The sequence below is a fragment of the Rhincodon typus genome, chromosome 2, assembly GCF_021869965.1.
Source record: "Rhincodon typus isolate 14 chromosome 2, sRhiTyp1.1, whole genome shotgun sequence".
Lineage (NCBI taxonomy): Eukaryota > Metazoa > Chordata > Chondrichthyes > Orectolobiformes > Rhincodontidae > Rhincodon > Rhincodon typus.
In genome coordinates this window covers 58,264,713-58,278,067 of record NC_063333.1, presented here as the reverse complement: position 1 = coordinate 58,278,067, position 13,355 = coordinate 58,264,713, and the positions used below count along the sequence as shown (strand labels likewise).

The 13,355-nt window shown below is 40.9% G+C and overlaps 1 protein-coding gene across 1 annotated transcript in view; it reads right to left on the bottom strand.

Moving 5' to 3' along the window:
• The window catches only part of LOC109913433 (contactin-associated protein-like 2), a 1,704,267-nt gene that overhangs the window by 128,661 nt on the left and 1,562,251 nt on the right, over positions 1-13,355 (bottom strand). Inside the window, exon 19 of the mRNA XM_048610560.1 lies at positions 4,331-4,555. Coding sequence (XP_048466517.1) covers positions 4,331-4,555 — 225 coding nt within the window. The remainder of the gene's footprint in view (positions 1-4,330; positions 4,556-13,355) is intronic.

Genomic DNA, 13,355 nt, shown 5'->3' with positions numbered 1-13,355 from the left:
GCCAAATTAAATCTTCAGCAAACATCAAGGTACTGATCAAGTTCATTGTGATACAATGTAGCCACAGTTGTCATTATATAGAAAGATGTTGTTTAAAGATTACAGTAAATCACATCCATGCACTATGTAATTTACCTTTGTTAGCAACTCACCCCTATACTATGAAACACAGATACAAACAGTACAACAGTAATAACAATTATATTTCTAAAAGTGACAAGTTAGCCTTCTTAATTTACACATGATATTATTAATACTGTTCTCTCTGGTTTCAATTTTCTCTCCTCTCATTTCCTGTTCTAGGTCTTTGTCCTTATATGTTTTATTTTCCATAATTAATCTGTTCTGTGCAAATATTTATTAATCTTATGTGGCTTTGTTTTCTTAACTAATCCTGCCCAAAAGCATCTCACTAGAAATTAATTAGAAAATGGCTGAAAGTGGATTTCAAAGAATATCCTTGCAACTAATTGCGGATGCAGTTAGGTTTGACTCACTCATGTTGTCAGGAAGACAAATTAAATATTTTATGTTTCTTTGGCAGTAACATGGAGATTCTTACAGGCAGAAAGCTGAGAATATTTGAACTCATGAGCAATTCAATTTGAAGGAATGTAGCCGAGATATCATTCTGTTTGTGTCACTTGTGTATCATGTTACCTGTTAAAACAATGTGCATATTTTACAATTAATGTTCTATACAGTGTGATGTAAACTGTGGAATATGTATCCATGATTTTTAATGTTAGCTGCAGTAAACTTGGATTTCTCTTTTCAGTGAGCAACTTGTGGGTTTTTCTGTGTGTCTGAAATTAATAATGAAATTGTAAGTAGTTCTGTACCCATGGCAATTTCTTACAAAACAGTTTTTAAGTCTGGCTGCAGAGTGAGTTGGTTTTGTGCACAGTTTGGACTTTAGTCAAAGCAATTAATTAAAAAATTAGTAGGTACAATAACAGTACTTCTGTAAAAATTTCCAACTGCGATCACAAAATGTTTTGCTGAAAGGAATTGACATGTATAATTAGCTAACTAGTGCCTACTTCAATGGAACTAGGTTTAGTCATTTATACTTGATGCAAGTGACTGAAGATGTGTCCACTGCAGTGGTTGTAACAAGGTCAGTCAGCTAGCTGTCTTAGAATATGAGTTTTCTGATTGGGTTGTTATTCTGGTCCAGTCAGGGAGCCTGGTTGACATAAAAAGGTTGAATGTCAGGGATATTGACACTCTGGGGCCTGACTCTGTATGAGGCAGTACTATAATCAAGGACTGTTCATGTGTAAATAAAGGATGATTTGGTGACGAGATACTGGCCTCTGTGGAATTACTTCATCCACATCAATTCTACCACCCATGATGGGCACAAGGTGAAATCTTCCCTGCGTCATTATGGAAAACAACTTAATAGATCATATCTGAACTGCAGGCTTCTGATATTCATAGTTTCAAGTTAAACCATTTTAAGATTTTAATGAAGTAACAAAGAGGGTTGATAAAGGTAATGCAGATGATATGGTGGACATGAACTTCCAAAGGTGTTTGATAAAGTGTCATATAACAACTTTGTCAGCAAAATTGAAGCCCATGCAATAAATGGAAAGTGATGGTGCAGATACAAGGTTGGCTGATTGCTAGAAAACACAGGCAGAGGCATGGCTCAAGTGTCAAATTAATATTTTGCACCCATCTTTACCAAGGAAGCAGATGCTCCCCAGGCCATGGTGACAGAGGAAGAAACTCAGTCACAACAGCGTTCAAAATTGATAGGAAGATATTGGATAAGCTGTTGGTACTTAGATTTGACAAGGCATCTGGGTCAGATAAGATGTATCCAAGGATACTGAAGGAAGTGAGAGTGGAAATTATAGAGGTATTGGCATAATCTTTCAGTTTTCCCTGGACTTGGGATGGTGTCAGAGAATTGCAGGATTTCAAACATTATGCCATTGCTCCAAAAAATTAGTCATAAGAATCAGCATAGTAAGTCGGCGGCATGCAGGCTAACTCACAGCACCAGGGACCTGGGTTCAATTCCAGCCTTGGCTGACTGCCTGTGTGGAGTTTGCACATTTCTCCCATGTGTCTGCATGGGCTTTTGCCAGGTGCTCCAGTTTCCTCCCACCATCCAAAGATGTGCAGGTGAGATGGATTGGCCATGCTAGATTATCCTGTCGTGTGCAGGGTTCTGTAGGTTAGGTAGATTAGCCATGATAAATGTGGGGTTACGGGGATAGGGTGAGGGAGGGATGCTCTTCAGATGATCGATGCAGACTTGATGGGCCAAATGCCCTTCATCCGCACTGTAGAGATTTTGTGATTCTACAAAGACCAGTCAGTTTTACTTTGGTGGTAGGGAAGCTTCCAGAAATAGTGTTCTGAAATTTCCAATGGCCTATAGTCATTTCTGCAGCATAGCTGGGAGTTGCACATCTGGACCCTGCAGAACCCAGGTCATGGTAGATACTGAGGGAATTGCCTGGGAAATTGAAGATTACAAAGAGTAATTCTCCTGCAGCTGGAATCAATCAAATATGTCCATTTAAATCAGACAATTTGGAAGGTTCTGTTGTAGTTAACTAAATGGTTACTCAGAAACATTAGACAACTATTGTAACTCCTGATTAAATATTAAACGGACTCTCAGCTTACCAAAAACCTCTCCCAAGTATACTCCGAATACCCGGAGATATTGACCTGATAACTCTCTCCCCACCATCGCACCCAAAACTTCTCAATCCTACCCCTAGCCAGTGGACTCGACACCCACCTCTCCTCCAGAAACAACCCACAACCTCTTTTGGGCCACTGAACCTGACAACCAGCAGCATCCCTCCACTTGGGACCCACCAACTCTCCTGCTGTTGGACCTAATGTACCCCTGTCTGCCTGGGGCCTGATAACCCCTACCTCTGTCTGGGACCCCACAGAAACCTGTCTGTCTGGGACATGATACAAACTCTCTCCCTTCAGAACGCATCTACACTGTGCTGCCAGCACCCGACAAATCCCACCCCTGGTACTGCACTCATTCACCCAGTACTCAACACCCTTCTGTTGGATATAACAACAGCCCCTTTGCCAGACCCGGCATGGTAAGCTAGAAAGATGCACATTAATGAGGTGAGATTTGCAGTTAATAAGGTGTCCAACAAGCAATACTCCCCTTTAACAGGCTCACTGTTACCCAGTGAGGTATTTGCTTCGACACCTGGCAGATACATAAAAATACAGCAACTTGATCCTGACCTGGAGATTGGCCTTGTCTGAAAATCATAAGGTACCTTATGGTGAAACTCATTGTGAAAAAGGTCAAGAACCAGAGAATGTCAGCTTAAGGAGACAGGCAAACGAAACAACAGCTATGCGGGAAAAATCTTGTTTACACAGTATTTGGTTAGAATTTCAAATGCACTGCTTGAGAATATGGTGGACAAGGAGCGAATCAAATCTTTTCAAAGAAAAAGTATACTTATCTGAAGAGAGATTAAAAAATGGAGGACTATGAGGAAAAGGCAGGAAATGAAAATTGTACGCTGTGTTGGTAGAGAGCAGGTACATCATGACAAGCTGAATGGTCTCTTCTGTGCTCTAACCCTCCTATGATTCTATGAGTCACCTTTCATGGTCTGATTGGCAGAAGATCCATCAGGCCTTCTGTGGAAGATGCAGTCCGGGCCTTTTGTTGGCTCTCTAGCCAAAAAGAAAGACCCTGCTGCCAATGAAGATTCCTTCCTCTGTTTCCAATTGCCCTGGAATACAATAACTTGGAAGCTGAGCATGAGAAAATATGTTCAAATATTCATTGCTCAACGCTGAGGTACAGAGAGGAAAGGGTCTATGGCTAGAGATTGCCACATCCTGTATGTAGGGTAATTCTGTCTGAATAAGTGACAGGAAGATTACCAGTAACAAAGACTGATATACTCTACTGTTTTCATTGGTCATTCTTCATCATTACTTGTGTGCACATTTGAGGATACCCAAGCTCAGCTTTTTGACACCTATGTTAAAGCTCGCTGCGTTTAGGCATATGAACTGAACCATGCATTGGAACAGAGTGCACTCTACATTGGAAAATACAGCTATTTGTTTGAATTTCTCAGTGACTTAATTTGGAGGCTTTAAACCAAGAAACTGTTTATCGAGGGCTACATGCTTATTTTAAACGAGATTCAGATCTCACACACTGTTAGCCATAGTTATTCATGTTTAAAATAGAATTAACAAATACCAAGATATTGAAAATATTACACAAATCTCAAATTACACATGAAGCACACATTTAAAATTATAAGCAGAGATATAAAATAGGATGTCATCATCTCACCATTGTGTTTCAGAATCACGGCCATGTAATCCGGGGAGTAGGTGCTAATATACAGGAGAATGCTGGGCGTGTTTGTTGTGCTGAAACTGAAAACCAGATCTTCTTTGGTCAAGGTAAGGTTGGGGTTTACTGCCTGTGGTGCTCTCTTGAAGTCCTTAGGAATGTCCATAGGAGACTGGAAGTTGTAGCGTATCCATGTCCCAGCCTCAAAAAACCCACCAACGTCTGCAAAAGTGATTAATATTAGAAAAAACTTTATGAAAACTGTTTACTCTTAGCAGAAGCAAAAATCAGCTTCATTCTATCAAAGAAACAAGTCTCAAATGGGTTAGCCATGACATGTCTAATATTTTGTTTACTGATCTGAATATTTTACTGTTTCTTTACCCTACATTCAGCAGTTGAGTTGACGGGCAATGGTTTTTCCTGATAAATGTTGAAGCAATAGAAGAAGATTCTTTTTGTGTTGAAGGGGAGCTACCAAGTAAAGGTCATAAAGTCCATGGCGATTGTATAGACATTACACATAACAGATGGCCTCTTCGATCATGTGGAAACAAATTGAGTTTGTAGTTGTCTAAACCTTCAATGACAGAGTGATTGCAGTATAAGACTAATGTAAAGCTTGGACAATTATTCATGTGACTATTATGGAGGGCAGTAATCTAGCTTAGATGAACAGCCTGTAGACTGCCTGGATAACATATATATTAATCGATGCCAGGTTATAATCCAACAGATTTATTTGAAATCACAAGCTTTCAGAGTATTGCCCCTTCGAAGGGGCAACGCTTCGGAAACTTATGATTTCAAACAAATCTGCTGAACTATAACCTGGTGTTATCTGATTTCTGAATTTGTCCACCCCAGTCCAACATTGGCAACTCCACATCATATATATTAATCACATAGTTACAATAAAAGGGATCGGTAAATGGCCATAAATCGATTACACTCTTTCGGATTAAAGTAGAAAACACTATTAGCCCGCCTCTCTGTTTCGTCTGCCTATAAAAGGCACCAACATTTGGCCAAATGTTCTCTGATTGCAATTGGATTTTTAAAAATTGTTTCGCTGAAATAGAGAAAATCAAGCAAGATGAATCGCACATCTGGAAAACAACCCATTTGACTTTGCTGTTTGTGCTGTGTAGAAGAGTATTTCATGCTTCAGTGCAGTGAGAAGTATGTCTGCCCACATAGTGCTCACAGGAGAACACAAATTTGTCACAAGTTTTTCAATAGTAGTTGATTTGAAATGCTCAAATAGAAGGTTCCACTCAATTTAACTCACTGTTTACATTCTGATGCACTGCTTCTGTGGTAGTTTGGGCAAATTCAATCAGTTTTGTCATGAATTTCTCTTGACCCTTGTAAAAATTGTAATGACCTCAATACGCCTAAATTAAACAATATAAACATTCTCCCTCCATTCATACATTTTGATGTGAAAATCAAGTACAAAACTACTACTAATTTTGGAGAATTTTTGATTTCATTACTTAAAGTATCTCATTACTGCTCATTTTGTATCCCGTGCCTATTGCTTTGTTCCTAATTTGAGAGCTTTGAGACCAATTATGGTATCATTATTTCTGCCCTAACTAGATTCAGCAATCTAACATAGATTCAGTATGGTGTTGCCTTCTTGTGTTTAATGTGTAGCAATCCATTTGAGTAACCATTACCTATGCTTGTCTTCTACCTTTGTCTATAGAAGGTTAATACATGTGCTCGTAATGATAGATTTATTAAAAATATGAAAAACTCCAAAAAGACTCCAATACGGTTTTATCTAATTACCCAATTGAGTAGGTCTCAATAGACCTTGGATCAATTTGTGGTTAGGTCCAATATCAGGATATAAGATTTGAAAATGCAGATATCTATAATGGGCATTATTCCAATTTATCATCATTTTGTTTGATTTTCACCACAGGATAATGATGTCATTTGCTTTAGTTATGGTCAATTTATGTGATTTATGGATACCTGTATTCTTAATTAAAATTAAAATGAGATCTCATTATAATTGTTCTGCATTAAACATCATCCAGTAACATAGCAGTTTCACCTTTGGTGACAACTGCAAATTAGGTTAAAAGGATTGGTATGCTATTTCTGTAAAACAACACTGGGTACAGATGAATGTCAAGGCACTACTGAGGTGTTTATTAGTTTCCTTAAAATTATGCACAGTGTGAATCATTGACTTTTTTTATATTCGACAGGGTCATAGTTCAAGAATCTCAGTATATGCTTCAGTATATAAATGAAGGAGAAATATAATATGGCAATAAACTCGTTTGCAATGACTGAAAAATGTTCATAGAATCACAGAATTACTATGATGCAGAAGGAGGCAGTTTAGCCATGGTGTCAATACTAGCTTTCTGAGCACTTCGGCTTTGTGTTCATCTCATGCCCTTTATCTGTAACCTGGCACATTGCTTCCAATCAAATAGTTATCTAATGCTCTCTCTATTGTCCATTGCTTCATTATGAGTGTCTTTAACTATACAATAAATTTGTGTATTGTCAGTCAAATGCCTGAAGATCAACGATTCAAGAATATATTAAAATTCCAATTACTTCACAATGGATGATTTTGCATTATTAAGGAAATATTGCAGTAACAGTTGTTCTATGTTTCCAAGCAAATGATGTGACAATGGGCTAGATTTTCCTGTGGGCTTCTGAAGCATGCTTTTAGACTTCAATGTCAATTAGAAGCATGCATGAATCAGAAGCAGTCATTCATTGTGATTTCCCTTGGAGTGTTCAATTGATGGCTACAGCGCAGGATTACTGCGCAATTAAGGATGGGCACGTTATATAAGGTGGAGGATCATTCAAGATCTTTCCAGCTTAAAAACAGCATCAGGGTTCAATGGGAAGCAAATGAGGGAAAGCCACTTTGAAATGAAAGGACCCTTGCTCCAAACGTTCAAAGTTTAATAAAAAATGGCCTTTCTAGCCAGGTGACCACTGTATTGGGGACGGCTATGAGAGGAGACCTTTTGCAGGGAGACATATGGCTGTGGGAAATGGTTCAATGCATCTGCATTTGCTACTTGACCACCCAGATAGTGTTCCAACTTGCAAGTACATGCATTTAGTATTAGAGCCCATTGCTAACTTTGGCTGGAAACTATTGGCAGTACTGCCTTGTCCTCTTTAAGTAGACCTAGCAGGGGTTTGTGGTCCGTTATTATTACAAATTCACATCCGTAAAGGTATTGGTGGAAAGTCCTGACTCCAATATGACTGCTAAACCCTCCTTCTCTATCTGGGCATATTTATGCTCTGCATTAATCATTGTCTCAAATGCATATACTACTGGGCATTCTGTCACCAATGAGCCAATTCTAACCCGATGTTGTACAGGGATGCATTGCATTTCAATTCTAGATCTCGCTTGGGATCATCATGTGCCAACACCTGAGAGGATGATAGCTGTTTCTTCACTTCCCTGAAAGCTCTGGCTTGGCTATGCAACCATTTACAAGGCTGACCTTTTTTTAAGAGTTGATGCAAAGATGTCAAGATGGAGGCCAGGGTATGTATAAACTTACCATAATAATTCACTAACCCAAGGAAAGACCTAAGCTCTGGTACAGATGTGCAAGCCAGAACAACTTTGATCGCTCTCGTTTTAACTTCCAATGGGTGTAACTCAGTCTTGTCGACACTGTCACCGAAATAGATCATTTGGGGTGCCTGGAACACACACTTTTCCCTTCTAAGGTGTACGCCTGTCTTGGGGACATGTCTAAGTCCAGATTTCTAAGTGCTGTTTATTGGTCTTCCCTGTTATTAGTACATCATCTGGATAAATGGCAACCTGGGATAGACCTTGTAAAATGTTATCCATTGTCTGCTGAAAAATTGCATAGGCTGACGATACCTGAAATGGCAGTCTTGTACAATGGTACAAACCCTTAATGGTACTAATTGTAGCATATTTCTGGGAATCCTCATCTAACTGCAATGGCAAGTACACATGGCTCATGTCCAGCTTTGTGAAGCATAGCACCCTGCCAGCTTTGTGTATAAATCCTCTATGCGAGGGATTGGGAATTTATCCAGCTGTGAAAAGCAGTTTATTGTTTGTTTAAAATCCCCACAAAAGTGAACTGACCCATCAGGCTTCACAATCAGCGTGATTGGTGCTGCTTATTCCGCAAACTGGACTGGTTTGATGACTCCTTTGCTTTCCAGCCTTCTGATTTCTGCCTCTACTTTTGCCCATAAGGCAAATGGCACTGGATAGGCCTTGCAGAATCATGGAATTGCTTCCTGGTCAACATGTAAGTTGGCTTTGTCTCCTTTGATACCAGCTGCCCCAGGATAATTAACGTTGTAGTGGGGATCATAAACAGCCTTCAAATCCTTTATATGCATGTGCTAATGACCTCTTTACATTGACATGACATAGCACATTTTCTTCATCCATATGGCAGGTGGCATACTTCCAGCTCAAAACGAATGTCTGCCTGCCACACAGGAGGCTTAGTAACAAATAGAGTAGACAGCCAAATTTCAAGACTTATGATTTTCCAAGAAGTGAATCCCAGATTCGGACTTTAAGTTTGCAAATTGGGATTGTGCATATAATCTAGCATTTCCCGTAATATACGAGATGACAGGTACCAACACCTGCACTCCATCTGCTAAATTAAAAGTAAAATCATCCTGCATTTGAGCTTGCTTACATACTACAGGCCTGAATATTACACTGTCCATGCCATACTATTGACAGGTAAGAGTAAGTATTCTGCTCTTTGACTGAGGAACCAAAAGAGTAGGGGTGAAAATCTGGAAATTGTCTTATGTGCATCAAGACACACTCTCAAGGTGATTTTGTGGATCCTAGCCCAGTTTCCAAAATCCACACATCAACCCTCCCCAGGATGTCCAAATCATGGGGTTACCCGAATCCAGGATCCATTGCTCTATTTTTGAGATTTCTTGCGGACTCAAGTGTACCCACTACCAAGCTCTGGTGCTGCTTGAACTGCCAATCGGATCGGCCAGCAGCTCTCGAGGTTGGGACTTCATCCACTGAGGATCAGAAGTCAAAGCCAGCATTGTGTCACAACTGCAGGATAGACCTTTTGTTAAAGTCAGTTAAGTCCATGTTGTGACTGGTTGATGGAAGGGGAAGGGTGATGGAGTTGGTGGGGGTGGGGGAGGCATTAATTTGCCCTCACCATGAAGTTCAGCATGCAAGTCCTATATATCTAAGGTTTTGGAGTAGATTTGTAGCTCTGGTTGTGGGTGTTGAGGTTGTTGAGGTTGGTTGGCTCGCCGAGCTGGTTTCTTGTTTCGCAGACGTTTCGTCACCATGCTTGGTATCATCCTCAGCGCAGCCTCTGATGAAGCGTCGGTGTGTTTTCCCTCCTGGTTTTTAAACTCTGGGGTCCGTTGAGCTGGGTTGCCTCACTTCCGGGTTTCCTTCGTAGTGGAATGTATATAGGGTCGAGATCGATGTGTTTATTAATGGCATGCTTCGTGGAATGCCATGCTTTCAGGAATTCTCGTGCCTGTCTCTGCCTAGCCTGTCCAAGGATCTTGGTGTTGTCCCAGTCGAAGTGGTGGTTCTCCTTGTCCATGTGGATTGAGATGAGTGAGTATTGGTCATGTCCTTTTGTAGCCAATTGGTGTTCATGTACTCTTTGTTAGTCTCCTTCCTGTTTGTCCGATGTGGTGTTTCTCACAGTCTCTGCAGGGGATCTTGTAGATGACATTGGTCCTGTCCATGGCGGGGACGGGTCCTTGGTTCGGGTGAACAGTTGTCATAGGGTTGACGTGGGCTTGTGTGCCACTCTATCAGAGTGGACCAATGTCATCTTCAAGGTCCCCTGCAGAGACTGTGAGAAACACAAATCGGACAAACAGGAAGGAAACTAACAACAAGAGTACATGAACACCAATTGGCTACAAAAAGACACGACCAATACTCACTCATCTCAATCCACATGGACAAGGAGAACCAGCACTTCGACTGGGACAACACCAAGATCCTGGGACAGGCTAGGCAGAGACAGGCACGAGAATTCCTGGAAGCATGGCACTCCACGAAGCATGCCATTACAAACACATCGATCTCGACCCCATATACATTCCACTACGAAGGAAACCCAGAAATGAGGCAACCCAGCTCAACGGACCCCAGAGTTTAAAAACCAGGCGGGAAAACATACCGACGCTTCATCGGAGGCTGCACTGAGGATGTTACCAAGCATGGTGACGAAACGTCTGCGAAACAAGAAACCAGCTTGGCGAGCCAACCAACCTCAACAACCTCAAAGTCCTTTATATGCCTATACAAGAACAGTGGTGCACTGTAAGGCATAATGCTTTTGCCCTTTTAAGAGGAGACATTTAATCTTATCCTGATGCCTTGGGGAACCTGTTTATACACTAAATAAACGAAGCAAAAGGGTAAAGCAAATATGCTTTTCATTAACATTATTGAAAATCGTGACTACAACAGTGTTCTTAAATTGGCTGTCAAATATTATTGCAATCACAATGATGCATAAACCTGGGACTGCAGCATATCAGGAAAAACACCACAGATGCCTAAAAGTAAGGTGCCAACCTGGTTAAGTTACATAGAGTCATAGAGATGTACAGCACGCATACGGACCCTTCAGCCAAACTCTTCTGTGCTGACCAGATATCCTAAATTAATCTAGGGCCATTTGCCAGCATTTAGCCTATATCCCTCTAAACCCTTTCTATTCATATACCCATCCAGATGACTTTTAAATGTTGTCATTGTACCAGCCTCCACCACTTCCTCTGGCAGTTCATTCCATACACACACCACACTCTGCATGAAAATGTCACCCCCCATGTCCCTTTTAAATCTTTCCCCTCTCACCTTAAAGCTATACCCTCTTGTTATGGACTCCATGCCTGTCATGATTTTATAAACCTCTATAGGGTCACCCATCAACCTCCGATGTTCCTGGGAAAATAGCCCCAGCCTATTCAGGCTTTCCCTATAGCTCAAACTCTCCAACGCTGGCAACATCCTTGTAAATCTTTTCTGATCCCTTTCAAGTTTCACAACATCTTTCCTACAGGAGGGAGACCAGAATTGAATTCAGTATTCCAAAAGTGGCTTAACCAATGTCCTGTACAGCCAACTCCTGTACCCAATGCACTGACCAATAGAGGCAAGTGTACCATACACCTAAATAAAAACTGAAAGAACTGCGGATGCTGTAAATCAGGAACAAAAACAGAAGTTGCTGGAAAAGCTCAGCGGGTCTGGACGCATTTGTGAAGAAAAAAAATCAGAGTTAATGTTTCGGCTCCTGTTCTGAGGAAGGGTCATCGGATCTGAAGTGTTAACTCTCATTTTTACTTCACTGATGCTGCCAGACCTCCTGACCTGAGAAGGTGCCATACACCTTCTTCATTAGCCTGTATACCTGCGACTCCACTTTCAAGGAACTATGAACCTACACCCTGAGGTCTCTTTGTTCAGCAACACGCCCCATTAAGTGTATAAGTCCTGCCCTGATTTGCCTTTCCAAAATGCCCTCCTCATTTCCCTCTTGAGTAAACTCCTACTGCCTTTATACTCTCGGGAGTTACTCAATCTTAGCTGTCTATACCTGACATATGCTTCCTTCTTTTTCTTGACCAGAGCTTCAATTTTTCTAGTCATCCAGCATTCCCTACACCTACCAGCCTTGCCCTTCACACTAACAGGAACATTCTTTCTATGAACTCTCGTTATTTCATTTTTAAAGGCCTCCCACTTTCCAACAATCCCTCTCCTTATGAATAGCCTCTCCCAATCAACACGTTAAAGTTCCTGTCTAAAACTGTCAACATTGGCCTTCCTCCAATTTAAAACTTTAATTTTTAGATCAAGTCTATCCTTTTTCATCACTATGTTAAGACTAATAGAATTATGATCACTGGCCCCAAAGTGCTCCCCCACTGACACATCAGTCACTTGCCCTGCCATATTTCCCAAGAATAGGTCATGTTTTGCGTTTTCTCTACTAGGTACATCTATATACCGAATAAGAAAATTTTCTTGTACGTACTTAACAAATTCCTCTCCATCCAAGCCCTTAGCACTATGGCTGTTCCAGTCTACATTTGGAAAGTTAAAATCCCCTACCATTACAACCCTACTATTCTTACGGATAACTGAAATCTCCCTACAAACTTGCTTCTCAATTTCCTGTTGACTATTGGGGAGGTCTACAGTACAATCCCAATAAGGTGATCATCCCTTTCTTATTCCTCAGTTATATATGCTAAACAGTGGAAACAGCTTGTGATAGAGCTAAGTGATTGCACAAATAATAGATCACATGAAAACTCTGCAGACCTGACACATCGAGTTGTGAATGCGATGGATGATCAAACAACTGATTGGGAGACAAAGCTCCAAAAATATCTCCATCCTCAATGATGGTGGAGCCCAGCGTGCAGGTGCAAAGAACAAGGCTGCAACATTTACAACCACCTTCAGCCAGAAATTCTGAACAGATAAGGAGTCTCAGCCTTCTCTCAAGTTGCCAAGATTTTATCCAATTTGATTTTGTACGTTGCGTACATTATCTTCGCCTTCGTTAATCTTGACACAGTACAAAAGGAGGGAGATTATTCTGAACCTGTTTAAAACATTAGTTAGAGCTCAGTTGGATTATTGTGTACAGTTCTGAGTGCCACATTTTGGGAAGGCAGTAAAATCATTGGAGAGAGTGCAGAGGACTTTATGCACAGAGTTCTAGGAAGAAGAAACATCAGTTGTGAGGCTAGTATGAAGAAGTTGACATTGTTTTTCTGTGGCAGGAGGAGGCCAAGAGGAGATCTGATTGAAGTTTTCAAAGTCATGAGAGGTCTGAAAACAGCAAACAGAAAGAACTGAGAGATAGTAAGAACTGCTGATGCTGGAGTCAGAGATAACACAGTGTGGAGCTGGAAGAACACAGCAGGCCAGGCAGCAACAGAGGAGGAGGAAAGTTGACGTTTTGGGTCAGGACCC